Source organism: Canis lupus, chromosome 14, assembly GCF_011100685.1.
Source record: "Canis lupus familiaris isolate Mischka breed German Shepherd chromosome 14, alternate assembly UU_Cfam_GSD_1.0, whole genome shotgun sequence".
Lineage (NCBI taxonomy): Eukaryota > Metazoa > Chordata > Mammalia > Carnivora > Canidae > Canis > Canis lupus.
This window is the reverse complement of record NC_049235.1, coordinates 59,116,781-59,138,629: the sequence shown is the minus strand read 5'-3', so window position 1 is coordinate 59,138,629 and position 21,849 is coordinate 59,116,781. Positions and strand designations below refer to the sequence as shown.

The 21,849-nt window shown below is 47.5% G+C and overlaps 1 protein-coding gene across 4 annotated transcripts in view; it reads left to right on the top strand.

Moving 5' to 3' along the window:
• Positions 1-367: 367 nt before the first annotated feature.
• Positions 368-21,849, top strand: part of TSPAN12 (tetraspanin 12) — a 64,893-nt gene continuing 43,411 nt past the window's right edge. Inside the window, exons 1-4 of one of the 4 annotated variants that reach the window (XM_038557478.1) lie at positions 368-445; positions 1,450-1,589; positions 15,003-15,085; positions 16,174-16,309. In XM_038557478.1, coding sequence (XP_038413406.1) covers positions 1,524-1,589; positions 15,003-15,085; positions 16,174-16,309 — 285 coding nt within the window. In that variant the 5' untranslated portion in view covers positions 368-445; positions 1,450-1,523. Of the gene's footprint in view, positions 446-985; positions 1,114-1,449; positions 1,590-2,274; positions 2,386-15,002; positions 15,086-16,173; positions 16,310-21,849 lie in introns of those variants that run through there. The other 3 variants (XM_038557479.1, XM_038557480.1, XM_038557481.1) reach the window with 3 other exon arrangements.

Sequence of the window (21,849 nt, the reverse complement as noted above, 5' to 3'; positions counted from 1 at the left end):
TATTTGAATCCGGAGGGTCCCGGCCGGCCCAGGCGGCGGCTGCAGGAGGTCGCAGACCCCCCCGCCCCCCCCAGGCACGCACGTCCTCCTAGAGCGAAGGCCCCTCCCGGTGCGGCCCCGCCCCGCCCCGCCCCGCCCCTGCTCGGCGCGGCCCGGGCTCCCGCGGGGGGGGGGGGCGGGGGCGGCGACACCCCGGGGTCCTGCGGGGCGGCCGCGGCCCGAGCATGCGCCGCCCGCCCTGCGCTGTGCCGGGGCCGGGCCGGGGCCGGGGCCGGGCCGGGCCGCCGCCGCGTCGGGACTGGCCGGGGCTCGGAGGGACGGCGGGGCGGGGGGCGGCGGGGAGGAAGGCGGGGGGGGGCGGCGGGCGGGGGCGGAGGAAGCGGCGCGGCCCCGCGGTCCCCGGGAGGAGCGTCCCGGCCCGAGGAGCCCCCGCCGCCGCCCGACCGTGAGTCAAGGGCAGCGCGCCCCGGGAGGGGGGAGGCGGGGGGGGCGGCGCCCCGGGAGGGGGGAGGCGGGCGGCGGTGCACCGGGAGGGGGCAGGCGGGGGGTGCCCCGGGAGGGGGGAGGCGGGGGGGGGCGGCGCCCCGGGAGGGGGGAGGCGGGGGGTGCACCGGGAGGGGGAGGCGGGGGGCGGTGCACAGGGAGGGGGGAGGCGGGGGGGGCGGCGCCCCGGGAGGGGGGAGGCGGGGGGGGCGGCGCCCCGGGAGGGTGCCCCGGGAGGGGGGCGGCGGGGGGGGTGTCCCGGGAGAGGAGCGGCAGGAGGGGGGGGCGGCGGGGTGTCCGGGAGGGGGAGGCGGGGAGGGGCGGCGGGGGGGCGCCCCGGGAGGGGGCGCGCTGGGCTTTGTGCTGCTCGGGCCGGGAGCGCGGGTCGCGGCGGCGGCGGGGCCGGGGGAGGGGACAGCAGTGGCGACCCGGCGTGTGCACCGCAGCTGCGGCCCGGCCCCCTGCGCCCGCCCCCTGCGCCCTCCCCGCCCCGCCCCTCCCCGCCCGCCCGCCGCGGGCTGACCCATCCCTGCGGCCGCGGCGCCCCCCCCAGACCAACCCCAGGGCCGGGCGGGATCCCTGCTCAGCGGGCCCCGGGCGTTCACACTCCGGCTGCGGCTGCGGGTGCGGGTGCGGGCGCGGGGCTCGAGCTGGGCTGCGGGTGCGGGCTCCGGCCGGTGCTGACCCCCCCGCGCTGTCCCGCGCTGTCCCGCGGCGTCCCGGGTCGGGTGGCGTCGGGACCCCCGGGGCCGAGCAGTCGGTGGAGCCGCCGCGGGGGCCCTCGGGAGGCGGGAGGCGGGGGCGGGAGCCGGAGCCGGAGCCCGAGCCGCCGCCGCGTCCTCTCCCGGCAGGTGCTCGGCGCAGCCGCCCGGAGGCTGGGGCTGGGTTACGCGGGGCCCCGGGAGGACCGCGGAGGGGGGCGGGGCGGGGCGGGGCGGTCAGGCCGCTGCGCTCGCTGCCCCGCAGGTGGCTGCCCCGTGGCCCGCGGGGCCAGGATGTGGTGAGAGGATGGATGGGGCTTCCCCCTGCCCGGGCTCACGATGGCCAGAGAAGACTCGGTGAAGTGCCTGCGCTGCCTTCTCTACGCCCTCAATCTGCTCTTCTGGGTGAGTCGGGGGCTCCGCGGCGCCGACAGGTGGGCACGGCCGGCCCGGGCTTCCCGCAGGTGCACCTGGCGCCCAGGGCCCGGCTGCGGAGCGCCGCACCCTCTGTTCTTCGCAGGAGTAAGTTTGACCTTAACATGCCTTTGACCTAGCTCCAGTGCTATTTGCAACTAGGAAGAGAAAAAGGAAGGAAGAAAAAGAAAGAAAGGAAAGAGAGAGAGAGAAAAGAGGGAAGGAAGGAAGGAAAAAGAAAAGAGAGACAGAAAAGAGAGAAAGAAAGAGAAAGAAAGAAAGAAAGAAAGAAAGAAAGAAAGAAAAGAAACTAAAACGAGAGGCGGGAGGAAGAAGGAAGGCCCCCCCTCCATCCACTCAGACCGTCCCCACCAGAAGCCAGTTAGTCGGAATAGCCGACGGAACTACCTCCCTCCGCTTGTTTCCCTCCTTCCTGCCGTCCGGAGGCCGTCCTTCCGCGTTTCCTTAAAAAGCCCCAGAAGAAAGAGAAGAAGGACAAAAAAAGAAAGAGAGAAGAAGAAAGAAAAGAGAAGAAAAGAAACAGACCTCTACGCCTGCATGCTGCTGGCAGTAAAATTAGACTGGAAGTGAATCTAGGGATATAAATAAATGCACGTGCTTGTGCTTGTAGATAAGAAAGTCGTGACAGACGACTCAGGGAACTGCTTGTTTTCAGGAATTTCAGATAACTGTCCACGCCGAGAATTGCTTCCTCACCTGGCACTAGCCTATGACACCCGGTGGGGGCAGGCAGTCTCACTGCGTTGTTGTAGGAGTTCACACACAGGTAATCCTATCAAAAGACTGGGGTACGCTTTTCTGGGAGATTCCATACAGCCTGAAAAGGTGGTTTTCATGTAACTATTTCTAAGTTGGCAAAGTTTTAAGGAATTTTGTGTGTGCTGTTGGAAAATCCCATAACCATTTAAGGAAATAAAATACATAAAATTTAACAAGCTCATGGAAATCTTTATGCCGTATGAGCTAGTGACTTTCTATGCTTTGCACCCAGGCATAAATTTTCATTAAGTGTTATTTAATAATCACATTATTGTGCATAAAACTTACGAGGAAAATATAAAAATTTAAACTTTGTTGCTTGGAGAAGCTGACGTGCTTACACAGATAGTTTTTCTTGCCAGTTTTGTATTCTATTGATAATTATATTCCAGCATTTTCAGTTAGAAATTTTAATGTGCGATTTATTTATCTGGCTGACTCGATGGCATTTGCCAGCCTCTTTTCATAAGGCTAGTTAGTAGATGTGGTCTCTAGAGGATGACATTTTGGTTTGAATTAGTCCCTATGGGTGGCTCCATTTTAAAATGACAAATTAAGCCTTACTTCAGCGAGTCATCCAGAAGATGTCCAAACTGGCAGCATTTTTCTCTCTATATGAAAATGAAAAAGCCTCACTGAGTTAAACTGACCACTTGGAAATGTAAAATCGCTAATTGATCTTATTGCACTTCTTAATTCTAAATACGTACATTTTTCAAGGAGTCCTTCAATCACCTGCTTAGCCGTAAACAGGTGGCTAACAAACATAATTATTTGTAAAAACAAACAGATCCTAACAAAATTGTTGTTAAGATCTTGAACTGTTTAAAAAACTATAATAATACCACTTCTATTTACTCGTTTTCCATTTTTCTACTTTATGCTTTTGAATTATAGAATCATCACATGTTTATAACTAAAAAGGGATTTAAAGATGACCTGATTGAACTTCCTTACTTTGTGAATGGGAAAACCAAGTGTAGGTTGGTGACTGACCAGCGGTCAAATGGCCCAATAATGGCGACAGTATCAGTAGCCCCCACTCAGTTTTCTTGTTCCTGCATAATGCCTTTACTTGGATGATTACGGAGTTCTCAGTCTTGGAATTACTAGGATTTTTGGTGTAGCTGTCCAAAGAATAGCAATTTGAATTTTCCTAATAATCTGTATTATGGGGGAAGACCCCAGTCATTTAAAAAAAAAATGATATTGCTCTTCTGAGTAATGAATTTGCTTAAAAAAAAACTTATTCCTTAAATTCCTCCAGGGCTTGTTCTGTCCCTAAAGAATATAAAATGTGTCTTGGCTGTTATCCTGTAATTTAACTTTCTCACGTTCTGTGGGCACGTTCTGATATATTTATTTATTGAGATCCCTCCTCCCTTTCTCCAGCCCTCTTCCACTAGCTTCCCCTCCAACAAAATAATCCGTGTGAACTGCCTGGTATGGATCCCTCTCTGTTTTTCTTTATGTCATACAAAGATGTGTTTACTCCTACCTGTCCACATACACCCACTCACGCACCTTTCTATGTACATTCACAATGTTGGTTTTTTTTTTTTTTTTGTTAAATTTTGGTTTCCTCGTTTAGTCGCAGGAGTAGGGGTGCTACCTGGGAGACACCTGATAGGGGCAATAACAAAACAGCGCGTCCTCACCTAGTTCTTGCATTGGCCTGGCACATTCGGTGCTTCAGTCTGTGAAATGGGGATGAACGTCCTCCTGGCTTAGAGTTGCTGTGAGGATCAGCGTCAGTATCTGCAGGGGCCTGTGCAGTTGCACGTAGCCGCGTCTATGTGGTGGGAGGAACAGTGGAGAGAAGTATTTGCGGTCATTACCGTCTTCCCACGGTCTCGATGCTCAAGCAGATGCTCGGGGGTGGATTGCTCGGTCCAGGGAACCACTGCGGTCGTCCTAGCAGTGTTAGTGTTGTGATTAATACCGTTACTGCTACTAGATTTCTTTGACCCAGAAATCCTGCCTTGGGCGTCTAGGCCCTAGAAAGAAGATACGCCAACACCCCCCATTATATGCACACAAATATTTGTTGCCGTCTTGCGGGTGTTACGGCACTTTTTAATTTGGGTCAGTTGGAAAGGCTCAACGTGTCATTCCACTGCTGCTGTGCTTCTGTTTCCTCCCCTCCCAGTTGAGCTTGAGCATAATTTTCTTTAGACCGGGAGATGTTTCTTATATATTATTTCATTTTATAATTCATATTCATGAACTATTTCATATTTACCATAGAGGCTTGCCTTGTTGTTTGTCCGTTGACGTCATTGATGCTGTTGCTATACAATAAACAGATTTTCATATGCTGTTTTTATTAGAATTTTTCTTTTTTTTAATTATTATTTTTAAGATTTTATTTATTTATTCATGAAAGACACAGAGAGAGAGAGAGGCAGAGACCCAGGCAGAGGGAGAAGCAGGCTCCATGCAGGGAGCCCGATATGGGACTCGATCCCGGGACTCCAGGATCATGCCCTGGGCCAAAGGCAGATGCTAAACCACTGAGCCACGCGGGGATCCCAGTATTAGAATTTTTCTCTAGGATTTTAGCTCTTCTCTCATAGTCTTCTGTTCTTTCGAAGCACCCGCCTTTCTTGTTTTCGTTAGCGTTTCTTTTCCGCTATGGGCTGTGAGCTTATTTTATATAATTAAAAATATCTGCTGGGATTTTTGTTGGAATTGTATGAAATGTATATCCAACTTTGGAAGAATTGGCATTATTCTTTTGGTGGTAAAACAATGTTTGCAGATGCTGTATTTCCTTGCTGAGTCAGACATAGTTTTGAGCCTTGTGCCAGGCACATTCCTGGGCTTTCTTACACCCGCTCGTCTAATTCTCCTAACAGCTCTGGAAAACTGTTTGTTTGTCGGGTAACGAGAGGTTACTCGGAGAAGTGCAGTAACTTGCTATAACTTGCTAGTAAGTGGCAGGACAGGGACTCAAAGTCCAGATTTTTTTTTTCCTCCCACGTTTTCTAGGAGTCGCACTGCGGGCCAGGTGGGTGGTGCGGTGGAGAAGCGGGCCCCGTTCCCCCGGTGCGTCCGTCCGTCCATCCGCAAGGAGGGCTCAGCTGTCCACCCCCTCACCCCCAGCCCCTGGAGTGCTGCTTCTCAGACGAGTCACCTGGCAGATCCTCGTTCAGTATCTTGGGCGCGTGGGGCCTGGAAATCTGCTTTTCTAAAAAAGCCCGTCCGTGACGTCGTTGGTCTTTGTGCCACGTGTCCGGGGCCCAGGCTGCCGTCCTTGCTTTTAGTTCTCCCTGGAACTCGGCGCAGAGCGAGCCGGCGTAGCAGGTGAGCCCGACTTCTTAACTCAGACTTCGCCTTCTGAGCCTGGAGAGGGATGGGCCTCGCCTCTTGTTTTGCAAGACTGGGCAACCTGCCCTCGTGACCTCGGGGGTCAAACGCTATAGCCTTTTACTCTCCGCTTGGCATTTTGAACAGTTTTTTTCCCCTATGCATTTTCTACTGTATCAGTACCATCTCCCGTTCTCTACCCAAAAGGATTTTAGGGAAAAGAAAACTAAATCTTAACTGGGTACCTATACATTTTTGTTCGGCTGTTCTGAGAGTTGAAAATCGAACAAAGTGGGCTTTTTGGTTTTTTTCTTGAGTATATTTCAAAATATGAGGCATAGACCTACGAGGAAACAATTAGATCACAAACGTACTGCTTTTTCTCCCTTGCCATGGATCCAGCCCTCTTGATTTGCCATCTGTTGAGTGGCTCTTCCATGTTTTGAAGAAGCATGATCCCAGTACAGCTATCCTGGAGTTAGCACGCAGATATTGAACCTTCTAGGTTTGTCATGAGTGTTGTGGGTTAGTAATGGGAGAAGTCACTTGGGACATGGTGCACGTGAGTGTACCGCCCAGAGAACTCTTTTGAAGCCATGATTCACATTCTGCCCACAAAGAAGCAAGGAATGAGTTATTTTTACTTCGAATTTATCCCACTTTTACCATTTAAATGGCATATTATTTAAGTAAATGAAAGCTTTCCTCCATTTTAAACACAACTTCTGTGGCTTTATGATATGAATGCTTGCCATTCATAGATGGTAATTTTCTGCTATTACAAATATGGATAAATATGGTTGTTTCTGGAAGTTTCTGAGGTTGATGAACACCTGACGTTTATCAAATGTTTGTTTATTATTTTTAAAGATCTAATATCCCATCGTTAATTTTCAAGTCCTATTACCCTCCAGCAGGTAAGAGCCATTGCTTTCACCTACCATTGCTAACAAGAATAGCGATAGAGACACACTCCTCTAATGAGCTAGGGAAAGAAACGTAGAAAAGAAAACCTAAGAAGTGGGCAGGGAATCTAGTTCACTTTTGGGATCAATGTAGGGCACATGAAACCGCAGAAGGTCAATGTTCCATTTCTTTTTCTTTGACCATATTAGTGAACCTTAGCTGTTTGACTCATGGCACACCCCAAAGAGATTCATGGCAAGTGGACATTTGTATTCACTTTTATATAGTCTTATAAAGATACGATTTTTTTTAAAATTTTTATTTATTTATGATAGTCACAGAGAGAGAGAGAGAGAGAGAGAGAGAGAGAGGCAGAGACACAGGCAGAGGGAGAAGCAGGCTCCATGCACCGGGAGCCTGATGTGGGATTCGATCCCGGGTCTCCAGGATCGTGCCCTGGGCCAAAGGCAGGCGCCAAACCGCTGAGCCACCCAGGGATCCCACAATTTTTTAAATTGAAGCCCCTAACTTTATACTCTGAAGGCCACTGAAGTTTGCTTTATTATTATTTTTTTAAAGAATTAATTTATTTATTCATGAGAGACATAGAGAGAGAGAGACAGAGACACAGGCAGAGGGAGAAGCAGGCTCCATGCAGGGAGCCCGATGGGGGACTCGATCCCAGGATCTGGGATCACGCCCTGAGCCAAAGGCAGAAGATGCTCAACCACTGAGCCACCCAGGCATCCCTGAAGTTTACTTTAATTCTAAGGAGTAGAGGAGAGCCTTCCAACAGATGTTAGTGCTTTTTTCCTAAGATCTATTATTTTTTTTTAAAGATTTACTTATTTTATTGAGAGAGAGAGGGCATGTGCACGTGAGTACAAGTGGGAGGGGCAGAGGGAGAGGGAGAGAGACTCCCAAGCAGACTCCACACTGAGCGTGGAGCCCACCTCGGAGCTCAATCCCAGGACCCTGAGATCACAACCTGAGCCGAAACCGAGAATCAGATGCTCAACCAACTGCACCCCCCAGGCGCCCCAAATCTTAGTGCTTTTTAAAAAGAAACTTTAAAGAAACTTTAGTCTCAGAGATAAAGCTGATCGGTGCTTTTTTTTTTTTTTTTAAAGATTTTTATTTATTTATTCAGAGACACAGAGATTGAGAGAGAGGCAGAGACACAGGCAGAGGGAGAAGCAGGCTCCACGCTGGGAGCCTGATGTGGGACTCGATCCCAGGACTCCAGGATCACACCCTAGGCCGAAGGCTGTGCTAAACCGCTGAGCCACCGGGGCTGCCCTGGTTTTTTTTTTATACGATGTGGCCCCAGCTGAGCAAAGGTAGTCCTCACAGGGTTCATCAGGACCACCGCCCTTTGGAGAAGGGCACGAGGGGTGCTTTGGGGCACATCCTTGCTGCAGGCCCGAGCGTTTCTGACGCTGAGCTGCCAGCCTCCAAATAATTAAGACTTGACTTATTTTTATATTTCAATAAATCACAATTCTAATCCTTTTTTTTTTTTTTTAAGACAAAAAGGAATTTTAAGAGTACCTAGTCCAATTCTCCGTTTTCAGGAGGAGCAGAGGTTGCAGAAGTTTGGATTACTTGCCCGATTACCTGGAGAGAGAGAACCGTAACTACGCTCCCCATCTCTCTTCTGCATTCTGCTCTTTGCTACTAGATTTGACATAAAAAGGAAAGTTCGAGTAGGTATTTTTAAACATCTGTCAGCCTTGAATATAAATTATTGGTGTCACTGTTACCTTATGTGAGACTATATATTATGGATGGCAGACAGTTGAAGGACTTAAAAGTCTGTTTTGTGACTTTGCTCTTCTTCTTTGGCGGAAACTGTAGGCATACGTCTCAAAGTAGTTTAGGGATTGTGCACACACAAAGAACCCTGATTTAGAAAACAACTTGATTCGATCCTTATTTTTACATAATTAGATTTGAGCAAAACCAGATTATGTCTCCCATGCAGCAAATTTCATACGTGTGAATATTTGTCGAGAGCTAGCATATTCTGAATGTTTTGCAAGACAGAATGTGGCAAACGTCCTGCTAAGTAGTACATGAAGTATATTTCTCTACTATTTGCGTTACTTTCTAAACGTTTTCTTGAACTACAAGCAATATTTTGCAAGACTGCAGGAAATGTAAGGAGTCACATGCCTAGTTGCCTATGATAATCACAGTGTTCCTAGAAGTTTAATCATGACGAGTGACAGTTAAAGAATTATTTTATTTTAATCTGGAAAATCAGTAGAAAATGCCATTACGAGTAAGGAGTCCTGAATGGCTTGCATGATTTGTGCTTCTAGATTTAATAGCATCAGGGCTGGCACCGAAGCGACCTCATCTCCTTTTAGCTGAGTTTCTTGCTTAGCATGCACTCTGTGTGTTGTTGCTGCTCCGATTCTCTCAACCCCGGTGAGGAGCATCACTCCTCGAGAATGAAACTGTTCCCAGACATTTAATGCAGCTGGAAATAATGTCATAATAAAAATCAGCTTAGTCTGAGAGTCGCTTGTGCGCCGTTAGATAAAGCTTTGTGGTGATCGTGTGTATTTTGACGGACGTCCTGGGCATGGCTACGATGCTTGGGCAACTGGTGTGCAAGAGCACGGTAGAGTCAAGTAGGAGTCTGTGGTTTAAAGGACACTTGAGAACACTTGAAGCAGCTTCTGACCCGATATATAAATCTTTGATCCTGTGATTCAGCAGGCATCTCTCTCCCCTGGAAAACTTCCAGGGGTACAAAGCTTAGCGGTCCCTAAAGCGGCTCCTGATTTTGCCAGCCTTCCCGTCGAGCCCATCCGGCAAGTTGAGATCGGTTCCCTTTGAAGCACTGATCCTCCGGGTCACCGCCGACTAGCTGCTGGGCCTCTCGGGCGGCCGGCGGGCCTGCTGCTCCTCCCGTCGGGGTTCGTGGGGTACGCGGGCGGGCAGGTGAGAACACAAGGGCAGGGCGGTGCCCCGCCAGTCGTCCCGGGCCCAGGCTGCGGGGCAGGAGGGGTCGGGGGGGGGCCTGGCGCCCCAGGCCTTGGAGCTGGTCGTGGGGTGGGGGAGGCCGCGGGCCCAGAGCCCCAGAGACCTGGGGTCTACACGGAACCGTCGGGGAGGCACGAGCAGCTCTTGGTCCTGGGTACGGCCCGTGTGCAGGGACAGGCTGGAGACGGCTGCCAGGTGACCGAGGACGGCCTGGGGCCCTGCAGGAGAGCTGCCAGAGGGAGCTTGACGGGAGCCGGGCCCACGGCTCTGGAGACACTGGCATCGCCTGGCAGCGGAGGGGCCCACGCGTCTGCAGCGGCGGGACGGGGAGGACACGGCCTGGGGGTGATGAGGGCCTGGCAGAGGGCGCGGGGCAGAGGCTCGGCTGCTGGCCAGGCCCAGCTCAGGGACACGCGGGCCGGAGAGGGCTGGAGGGGGCAAGGAGCGGGCCTCGGGGGCCAGCGTGAGGCGAGGCCAGGCGGCGGGCGGCGTGGGAGGCCTCGGTGCGGGAGGCGGCCTGCAGCCAGGCCTGGCCCTCCGGGTCCTCGGGCCCGCGGGGTGAGCGCCCGCCCGCCGGCATCCTGGGCCCTGGAGCGCGGCCTCCGTCCCGGCCCCTGCTGCGCTTCTGACTGCGCCGCCCTTGCCCAGGTGCTCCTTCCCCGCTGACCTTGACGGCCCCTCAGGCCCCACCGACTTGAGAGAGGTCCCTCTGACCCCGTGGAACGGGCCCGGCACACAGAGGGGTCCTTGGAGCAGCCTGACGCAGCCCCAGCACTTGCTACGGTTTGGACTCACACATTCATGCCTTCGACGGTGGCCTCCGCCTGTCCCCTGGTCGAGTCCGCGGCAGAATCGAGACAGGGCCTGGCGCGGCCTCTGCACCCCACGAGGCACCCGGCCTCACAGCCGTCGACCACTGTATATTTTTTGAATGAAAGAATTATTTCAAAACCATGCACTTAGGGCAGCCCGGGTGGCTCCGCGGTTTAGTGCCACCTTGGGCCCAGGTCGTGACCCCGGAGTCCCGGGATCGAGTCCCGCGTCGGGCTCCCTGCATGGAGCCTGCTTCTCCCTCTGCCCGGGTCTCTGCCTCTCTCTGTCTCTCTCTGTGTCTCTCATGAATAAATAAATAAAATTAAAAAAAACCCCATGCACTTAGCCATTCTACACTATTGGAAATGTCTTGCAATCGTGCATTTTTTGTCATAGACGGAAGAACAGCGTGTGACGACCACTGATAGCCTGCTATACCGAAGTGAGGCATCTGACGACTTACTGGTACCCTGTCTCAGAGCCATGGTACTGCAAACTGGCTAAGACAGCCTGTAAGAAATTAGAGATGGAGAAACCAAGATCAGTTATTACAACTTCAAAGAATGATAAGGAAAGGAGAGACTCATTTATAATTGCCCAAGAATTTGAGGTAATGAGATACAACGTCACGTTAATAGACTTCCCTGAACCCCGTGGAGCGTACAGGTATTGGAAGGTCCACGTACAGCCCAGGCGAGGGAGAGCGGGCGTAGGCTCAGATCTAACCAGGTGGTCCGGGGTCCCCTGCCAGCCCTGCGTGCTCAAACAGGTTCTGTTGTTATTCAGGTGTGAGGAAGCCAACAGATGAGACGACTGCCGTCGAAGGGATGGTTTATTATACTCACGGATCACGAGAGAGAGAGAGAGAGAGAGAGAGAGAGCATGAGCATCATCACGAGGCCCAGGAGGGGAAGCCCTGGGGTCGGTGGCGAGGCGGGGAGGGAGAGGGCGGGCGCACACTCGTAGCGTGGCCGCTGCATCAGCGAGGAACAGGCGAGACAAGTAAGGAGGCTCGGCATCGGCTGGCTTCAGTGCCTGCAGCAGCCTCTGGAGTACGGGGCTGTCCCTGTTGTCTGGGACCCGGAGCTTGGGGGGGCGGCGGCAGGTGTAGAGTGGCCCAGAGTGAGGGTGTGCAGTGGGACAGGCGGTCGGGGTGTGGGCTCTGGGTCCGTTGGTTGGTATTTGCAAACGAAAAGTGTGAACCTGGAAGAAGGACCCCTCCCAAGGGTGATGAGGGCAGGCAGCCGAGGCAGGGTGGCTCGGGCTCCGTGTCCGTGTGTTAGGGTGTGTCCGGCGTGACCATGTGGAACAGATGTTAAAGCCTCAGAGTCACAGAAGCCAGAAGCGTGATTAATAAACCGTGGCTGACCCACGGGGGCGCTTTTATTAGGTTTCCACGCTGTTTTTATTCCCACAAGAAATGAGGAGAGGAAAAACGGGCCTTACCCTTCTCTGAACCGTGGTCTCCGGGTCCTTACTGTGCTGCCGGCCGGGCCCCCTGAGACTCTGCTCACCCAAGACCGCCCTAGGGGGCCCCTACAGACCGCCCCCCACGCCAGCCCGCCCCTTTTAAAATAAGAACCCCGCGTGCTGTGCTGCTGCGCGGCCGGCTCCTCACTGGGGAAATTAATATGCTTCTCTCTAAGCTCGGAAGGCGGTTAGTGACTAAGCCTAAAGCTCCAAAGACCAGGCTTGGATTTGAGTCCCTGCTCTGCCATTTACAGTCTCCGAGACCGTGAACAGATTCCTTCATTTTTCTGTGCTTTATGGGACTTTCTGAGGTCTGTAATTACCTGCCTTATCTATTTTTTTCTTGTGCCCCACAAAAGGCTCACAGAGGCTGGGATCTAGCATCTCTTACTCATTGTCGGGTCTCCAAATCTAGCACAGACACTATGAGGTGTCGGAAAAATATTTGCAACTGAATGAGGAAGGAGCAAATCCACTGGCGGGTTTTCCAAGCAGGTAGCCCTACTCCACTACCCAAGAGGTCCCAGAGCGCGGCCTCTTCTGTTTGCCTTGGAGCCTTCATCCAGAAAGCATTTTCATGACCACTGTCTGGGTCGGTACGGACTCATTCCGATCTGGTATATTCATTATTTCTGTATTTAAAGCTGAATCTCTAATGTACAATGGTGAGTGAGGTCCGTCCATTAAGATGCCAGAAATTAAAAAAAAAAAGAAAGCTGCCAGAAATTACTAAAAGACAAATTCAAGGTAAATGATGTCCTTGAGCATAAGGCACACTTTAGGGAAATCTCCATCTAAATAGGAAGGACCCTCAGAACCTAGGGGTTAACTTTCAAATATTTGAAGAGCTCTCAGGAAGACTTGTTCTATATGTTTGCTTTAACAAAAGTTTTTAAAGAAATTATGGACAATGTAAAACATATATATAAGGATCCTTAAAAAAAACCCTTCATACTATTGTCATACCTCAAACAATAATTTCTTAACATTTTCAAGTATCCAGTCATGTGAAACTATTCCCTGTCATCTCATAAATATCTGTTTGTTTTTGATTGAATCAGCATCCAAATCAGGTCACCATATTGCACTGGGTTGTCTCTTAAAATTTTTTTTAACTTATAGTAGTTTCTTCTTCCTCCCTCTTTTTTTTCCCACATTAGCCAGTTGTGTTTTTTTTTTTTTTTTTTTTTTTTTTTTAAGGAAACCAGATCATTTGTCCTGTGAAATTTCTCATATTCTCAATTCTGCTGATTGCAGCCCCACCCCATGGTGGCATTTAATGAGTTCCAATGTCTTCCCTGTATTTCCTAGACACTGAAAAGTAGAGCTGGAGGCTTGGTGAGATTCAGGTTTGACTTTTTGGTAAAAATACTTCAAAGGTATCTCTGGGTACTTCTGATTGCATCACCGTGGGGGACACATTATCTCTTCTTGTGATACTAAAGCTAATCAGAGGGGTCTGGTATTTCCCTTCAGCCTGGTGTCTCCACCCTGGGAGTTAGTCTTGCACGTCCCGCATTTGTTGGCCCTGACTACACATTAGAACATCTGCGGAGCCTTTACATATTTCTCATGCCTCATGTCTTTGCGGTGTCTTTTTCTTAGGAGGGAGGGAGGAGGAGGGCGGGAGGGAGGGAGGGAGAAGGGAGCGAGAGAGAGCGCAAGAAGAAAGAAAGAAAGAGGGAGGGGGGGGGGTGGGGGGGGGGAGGGAGGTGGGGGGGGAGGAGGGAGTGGGGGAGGTAGGAGGGAGGGCGGCGGGGAGGGAGGAGGGAGGGAGGGGGAGGGGGAGGGGGGAGGGAAGGAGGGCGCTGGAGGAGAGGGAGCCGCGGCGCTTCCCGAGGGAGGGAGGGGAGGGGCGGTCGTGTTGGGGTCTTTCTTTTCTTTTTTTTTTCTTTTTTTTTGTCTTTCTTTTTTTCTTTCTTTTTTCTTTGCTTCCTTTCTTTCTTTCTTTCTTCTTTCCTTTCTTTCTTTCTTTCTTTCTTTCTTTTCTTCCTTTCTTCTTTTCTTCTTTTTCTTTCTCCTTAAGATTTTATTTATTTATTTGAGAGAGAGAGAAAGGGAAAGAGAGCATGAGCAGGGCTGGGGGTGGAGGGAGAGGGTGAAGCCGACTAGCAGGCTCCCCCCAGATCTCCATCTGGGTCCCTGGATCATTACCTGAGCCAAAGGCAGATGCTGAACTGACTGAGCCCCCAGGCGCCCCATCTCAGCCCTACTTTCAAGAATTCATCCAGGGTGAATCTGGGCTCAATAACTTTTTTTTTTTTTTTTTTTTTTAATTAAAGAGTCCTACATGATTTTGATGCACAGACAGGACTGGGAACTACTGACCTAGTAATCTGGGCAGTCGCTGAGGATCTTTGCCTAGAGATCCGTTATTTCAGAAGGGCTTGTGAGATAGTGATACTCTCATGCTTCCTGCATGTATTAACACAAATTCTATAAAAACTTTCATGAAGCCATTGGTTCTTTCTTTAGTTTGCATAGGAAAGGTAGGATAAAAATTGGATTCCTACCAGTTTTCTGAATAATGAGTTGAATATCCACTGTCCTACAAAGGGTTGACAAGTGAGTTTTAAGTATCATTGTAAATTCATAGATTTTAGAATATTTGATATTTCAGACCATTGCATTTTATCATCATCATCATCATCATCATCATCATTACTCTGATGTTGTAATTGACCTTTAGCCAATGGAAGCACTTTCAAGTTAGCTCCTGTGACTTTTGTGGGAACATCAGTAGAATAGATTTGACTGCTTCTTTGCTGTTATATATGACATGTTTTAGGCTCATCTTGTACAACTGATAATTTTGTCGTTCTGTGGCCTCTTCATCTTCTTCAATTCCTGTCTTTTTTTTTTTTTTGCATAATTCCTGTCTTGAACCTGAAATCAGTCACTTAACAGTTTAGCTCTCTGTGTCCTATTTGGTGACATTCTATTTAGTGGCTATGATGGGATTACAAAACAAAATGGCAGATATTCCTAGGAATAGTGAATTTCTACACAGTTCTTGGGAAAAAGCATAATGATTATGTAACAGAAGAAATCTTTAATTGTTTTAATGATTAATCCCACGGAAAATGTTGTATAAATCTTTGATCACCAATTTGTATTTTTTTTTCTTTCCAGTTAATGTCCATCAGTGTGTTGGCAGTTTCTGCTTGGCTGAGGGACTACCTAAATAATGTTCTGACTTTAACTGCGGAAACAAGGTAGGCTTTGTAACTAATGATTGATTTCTTTCATCAGGTTTCCTTAGACCCTACTTTCTAAGTAACTTTGCCCTCAGCCGTTTAGATGATAATGCTCTTCCACAATCAATAACCTTTGTTGCAGACACTTGCATGTACGGCACTTGCCCTGGAGAACGTTTCCGGGAATGGTAACACCAAGTTGCCTGTCCTCTGGACAGTGTGTCAGCTGTGTCATATTTGTGCATAAAGGACACCATAGCTACTTTTCTATAAGAAAGTGACTTCTTATCTTCATATTCCCCCTCTAAGGAAAACCAAAGTCCACATTGCCATGTTCTTCTCAAATTTCAGAAGGCTGATCCACTAATATCACGAGGGGCAAAATTACTTAACTTCTCACAGCCTCAATTTCTGCATCTCTGAATGGGGACTGTCACATAGACTCCTCGAGATGTCTGAAGGGTTGACTGAGGTACATGTTTGTAAAGTCCTCGATACAGTAGAGCTCAGTAAACAGTAATGGCTAATTTATTATTATTATTATTATTATTATTATTGTTACTAGTATGGTTCTAGTTAATGATTTTTTCATATAGTATTTCAGCAAAAATCATCTCCCTTCCTCTTTCTTTTAACATAGACCAATTTCCTTTTATAGAGCGATCTTTTGCATTTGGGGGAAGGGTCAGTCGGGTGGGCAGAAAGAGTGCTACCTATGGAGTCCCAGACCAGAGAAAAGGAGGGAGACTCTTCTCAGCTGGGCAACAGCAGGACCTGTTTCTTTTCCTCAGGCCGAGGCTACAAAGCTAATAGTAGATGGACGTCTTATTGAGGACCCCCATCTTATAAGATATTTTAAATGAGTTGAGGTAGAAATGCTACCACTTGCATATAAAAACAAAAACTAAACATGACAAAACAAAAATAAGACCAGCAAGCAAGTTGCTGATAGCGCAGTGATTTTGTAAAGAGCTACACAGTCATCGGGTTGAGGCGTGATGCTTTAAAGGATTATTAACATGAACCTCAGTTGTGTCTTGTACTATGTCTGAGGTGCATTTTGGTTATATTTTATGTATAATATGACATCATTGTTCTTCTTTCAGGGTGGAGGAGGCTGTCATCTTGACTTACTTTCCTGTGGTTCATCCAGTCATGATCGCTGTTTGCTGTTTCCTCATCATTGTGGGGATGTTAGGATACTGTGGAACAGTGAAAAGGAATCTGTTGCTTCTTGCATGGGTATGGTGTTTACATCTTCTCTTTATTATGGCTAAAAAGACCAACTGGCACTGTGTTATTTTTTTTCATCAGTGCACAAGATTACGTGCTTAGGGACCCGTGATAGCAGGTCTGTAATCTGTGGTAATTGTTCAACATCCTGTGAGAAGGGAAGCGTTCTTTCCATGAGAGATGATTTCAGCACAAGTATTTGTTGTGCTCAAATGATGAGGTATGGAAATATGTGCGGCCTTTAATTATTTCACTCAGGCTAGGTGTTGGCATTTCATTTGAAAGTATGAGCTGTTTCTTCGTGTCATGGGCCTTATTACCACCCAAACGGACCCCTTGGTACTGGAACAAAGAAGTTGTAACAGAATTCTGGTTCTCTCTCTTCTTTTATAAACAAACTTGCCATAAAACCTATGTGGAAATTCAGGTGGTGAAGAAGCAAATAGATACTAAAATCCCAGCACTGGGTTTACACAGGTTAGTGGGTAAAAGTGAGTCTTGGCTTCCATAATCTTAGTGGTTTTTGTTGTGTTTTGTTTTGATTCTGAAAGTGTTGAACTAGATTGCTTCTTAAGTTCTATGATTCTAAAATGTATGACTTGACTTCTAACTCAAAAATTAGCAAACTCTCTTAACATTAAAAATCTGAGTCAATTTAAATAATAACATATATATATATATATATGTTTTTTTAGCACACTGAGTGTTTAAAGTATTGCCTATTAGTGGCAGCAGATAGTGAGGCTGCTACCGTAATTGCAGACATCTCAGATTCTGTAAGAATTAATTCATTGGATATATTCCTTTCTTTGCAGCAGTTCTCAATGCTAGCTATGCATTAATTTCTTGTAGGGAATGTAAAAAAAATGAATGGGGTGCTAATATGCTGAATATCTGAGCAGAAGAAAAAATCCTGCTTTGTAGCATTTGAAGATTTCCATGGGGTAAATATTTGCAGCATGGTCGACTTCAGGCTACCAAAGTGGTATCACTGAACGCAGAGTTGGGGAGAGATGAGCACAAATTGGCTCTCAGGAGTCAACTCCTGCACACCGGTGCTTGACTGACTCCCAGCCCAAGCCAATTAAAACAGAATCTTGGTGTGAAACTGAACTACAGCTTTGACTTTCACAGGAATGACCTGTGTTAATGTATTAGTTGGCTTTTTGGAGGACTGTTGGCTTCATGGACTCTTCAGGTCTATGATTGGGAGGCAGGAAGTAGACTACACTCACAGAAGGGGGACCATGCCCATTACTTTGCTTCTCTCCACCTTGGTGTACAGTGAGGAAGATGGTAGAAGGGTTTGGAATCTTATTTTGCCATTTAAGATATGTAGACAATGATTTAAACATAAACTCAAGGACTTACTTTATATGAAACTTAGAGTTTATAGGACAGAGAAGGTATTTTGAACTTAAAAAAAAACCCCGGAATCCTTGTTTTTCTTAAGATTTTATTTATTTATTGGAGACAGATGGGGTGAGAGACAGTGTGTGCGCAAGTGCATGAGTGGGGGTGGGGTGGGGTGGGGAGAGGGGCAGAGGGAGAGGGAGAGAATCCCAAGCACACTCTGCACTCAATGTGGAACCTGACTCGGGGCTCCATCCCATGACCTTGAAGTCACCATTTGATAAATAAAATCTTAAAAAAAGGTGACAATCTTAGAATGCTGTCCCATTTACACAGCAATTTAACAATAACTAGCCTTCCCCCTCTCCCCAACTTGTGTGACTCTGGACGGTGCCTGGACTGTGGGTTTGGGTGGAATGGGATAGCATATTTCATGGAACCTCAAAGACTTAGGAACATGTTTTGAGAACCATTTATACATTCCATTAGGGCTGCTTGAATGCTAGTAAAGCAAGCTGGTGAAGAACCAAGCAATTTGGTCTCTGCTTGAGGCAGGAAGAGTCACTGAGACCTGTGATGAGAGGCTAATCTGTGAAGCTGGAAAGAACCGTATGATGTAAAGATGACATGGGGGAATGAAATCATAATGACAAAGATGATGATAAAGTAGTTGATATGAAGACTTTTATATGAATTAATTTTGTGTCCTCCACCATGCTAATGAGATAGATATTTTATCCCCATAATATAGATGAGGAAATGAGGCACAGATTGGCTGATATGCCTGAGTCTGCATGGCTAGGAAGTGGAGAATCTGCTCTTCAGACCATGGCAGCCCACTACGATATATCTTAGCAGCTTCCCTATTTTACTCTATAGCTGCTGACTTTTCCTGCGTGCTCATAAATGTTTCTCACGTGATATAAAACATTTTCCCTAGGGTCTTTCTTTTTTTCAACCTGATAACAATCATCTAAAGTAGATAATTATGAATGAGGTTCACAGAGGTTCAGGGATTTGTCCAAAATCACTCAGCAATAATGGGTTGGAGTTTTGACTCAGACCTCAGTGTTCCTGACTGCCAAGCCCATTCTCATTGGGCCTTTACTGACATCTCTAGTAGATGCTTCTCAACCTTTGAAGTCCAGCATATTTCCCTAAATATAATTTTTTTTTGTAACCAGTTCCAACCAGCAGCCTACAAACAACTTGATAGTATGAACTATTCACCTCACCTATAGCTTTAATTAAACTGGAGTTGAAGCAGATCTTCATTTCGGCACAAGAAATAAACTACCATCCTCACCACCATATCTTGGATGTTATTTGAACACCAGGGTTGATTCCAAGTAGGTTTATTGTTTGAATTTATATTTGAAATTGTTAGAATCCCAAATGAAAACGATCATCTTTAAGAGAAATAAAATGAAAAAAAAAAAGAGAAATGAAATGAAATGAAATGAAATAAAATATGAGCCTATTAGATAGGATTCCACTACAAGGAGAATGGCTTCTTTTTTTTTTCCCCCAAATTTTTATATAAATTCTAGTTAGTTAACATATAGTGTAATATTGCTTTCAGGAGCAGAATTTTGTGATTCATTTACATATAAAACCCAGTACTCCTCATAACAGGGACCCTCCTTACTCCCCATCACCCCTTTAGCCCATCCCCCAACCACCTCCCTCCCTCAACCCTCCATTTGTTCTCTGTCCTTATGGGGGAAATGGCTTCTTAAAAGGAGCAGAGGGGCATTGATGCAAAATAAGACAGGATGTTAGGTCTTTGGTGAATATTTGCGATGCAACTCTCATGTTTTCTTCCTTTGTGCACCTTTTTAGCTTTTTATCCTAATTAATATTTAAAGAAGTTCAATGCATTCAATTCAACTGATTCGTTTCCCTGTATTTGAAGTCTTGTTTCACTTTTAAGACCTGTAAATGAGATTGGCAGGAAGCGGCTTTGTTTTTTTTTTTTGTTTTTTTTTTTTTTTTTTGTGAAGACAACCAGTATATAAAAAAAGACAACCACTGATAGTTGCCATATCTTTTGCATGATTACCAGAAAAAAAAAAAAAAAAAAAAAGAGCTGGCCATTGGGCTCTGTGCTGCTCAAGCAAAAGTCAGAACACCCATTCTGGGTGTGGGAAAAAGTGGGAGACTCTTAAAACAGATCTTTCTAACCCAACTTGTGCTCCCCTCACACCACTCCCCCAAAATACCACAACTGGGCAGGCTAAGAGGCCACCCATAGGAAAACATTTCTGGTGAACTTTGGTCATGAACTTTGACCTTTCTATGGAATTATAGCTGCAAGTTGTTAAAATACCTTAATTTAAGTTCCCATTTAAGGTACCCATGTTGGATGCAGGACATCCAATTAAATTTGGATTTCAGATAAGCAACACATAATATTTTAGTAGAAGTATGTCCCCTGCAGTATTTAGGATGCACATCTACAAAACATCATGCACTGTTTGTCTGAAACTCAGATGTAAATGGGCATCCAGGCGTCTTGTTGGCTTAATCTGTCAACCCTACTCTAATGAGATTTGTTCTTAATAAAGGTGAAATCGTCATGGCACAGAAACATTTGTGTATTTATAGGAATATATTTTTTTATATCTATAAGAATAGTTAAATCCTAACTGTATTAGGGAAACAAGCCAAAAACGACTAGGAAAATAAACGTGAATATGCCATGACTTTCAAAGTGATTTTAGTAGCAGAGATTCCTTCTCTTTTTTTTAAAAGAGAAATTGAAGCTAAATGGAAATTGGTTTTAAGCCTTAGGTGGGTACTCCCGAGGCTTTTAGCTGTAGACTAAATGAAATTCATTTGTTATTGCAATTCTACTTTGCTATTAACATAGGCATTAGGAAAGCAGGGCCGGCTCGGGAATGTAAACATCAGCAGGCGTGTTTACAGTATCCACAGCCCACAGCCCCCCATGTCACCATCAGGAGACCCGCACTCCTCAGAGCCCGATGCTAATAGACCTCATTCTACCTCCCGCAAACCGCCGCAGTCAAGCACTGGTCACAACTTACCTGGAAGCACTGCACATGCTTAGGACCAAGGACCATGTGTTTCAGAGGGAAGGTTTTTTTTTTCCCCTCCCATTTTCATTATTCCAGAACATTTGCATATGGTTAACGATTATACGGAGGTACTGGTAAAGCTTTCTTAAAATATGCAGTGATTGAATCAGATGTGAAATGATTCTCTTAATGGAAATCAAGTAAATTTTTAATGGCCATGAAGAAATTAACCATCCTCTGGCTTTTTCTGTGGGTTGAAATCATAATGCAAAGCGGGAATATCTTTAAATAGTGATTTTCTACAGACTCTCTTAAGGCCTTCTTCCGAGGAGTTGTACGTTTTATGACTATATAGCTAGTCATGAGCGACTCAGTTCACGTTAAACTATTACATTGAATATTTTTATTTTTTTCTGCTTATGATTTTGGTCGATAGCCTAGCAACTGTGTTTGTCGGTCAAGGTCCAGCATGTGGTTGATCGCGGTTTCAGCCTCTGCTCACCGGTTTACCCCGTTTTCTCAGAAGATACGGCGACTTTCTGTGGTTGGCCGTACTGTACCGAGAGGCGAGGGCGCCCCGAGATACGCGGCGGCCCGTTGCCGTCGCCAGCGTGCCGGTACCGTCCTTGCCGGAGCCCGGGCCTGTGTCCCTGTCCCTCCACCACACTCCTGCTCCAGCGCATTTGACTCATCACCAGGAGTATCTCCGTGAGACTTAAATATGCACCATTTGTCATTGCAAGGCATTCGCTAGTCATTTAGCCCTGAAAAATATAATCTTTTAATGTCCTTATCGTAAAGGGAACTCTAAAAATTCTGCCTTAGTTCCCTCTTCTTTTGCCAAAGAACCGAAACCGGTTCCCATTCCTTTCTCCCTTTCCCCCCTTCCCATCCCCATCGCCCCCCACGCCGAAGCCACGTGCCCATCAGTGCTAGCCACGGGACGTACGAAGAGGAAAGGGAAGGAGCCAGACAAATAAAGCGAACTGCAGTATTGAAGTTATACGTAAAAAAAGTGTGGGGACACAGAATAAGGAGCGGTTGGAAACTTCTGGCAGGTTTCGAAGGAGGGTCCGTATGAGCTGTTTCGAAAAGGTGTTGAAAATGTGTCCGAGGCTGTGGCGGAGAAGGGCAGCCAGGGGCTTTCGAACAACA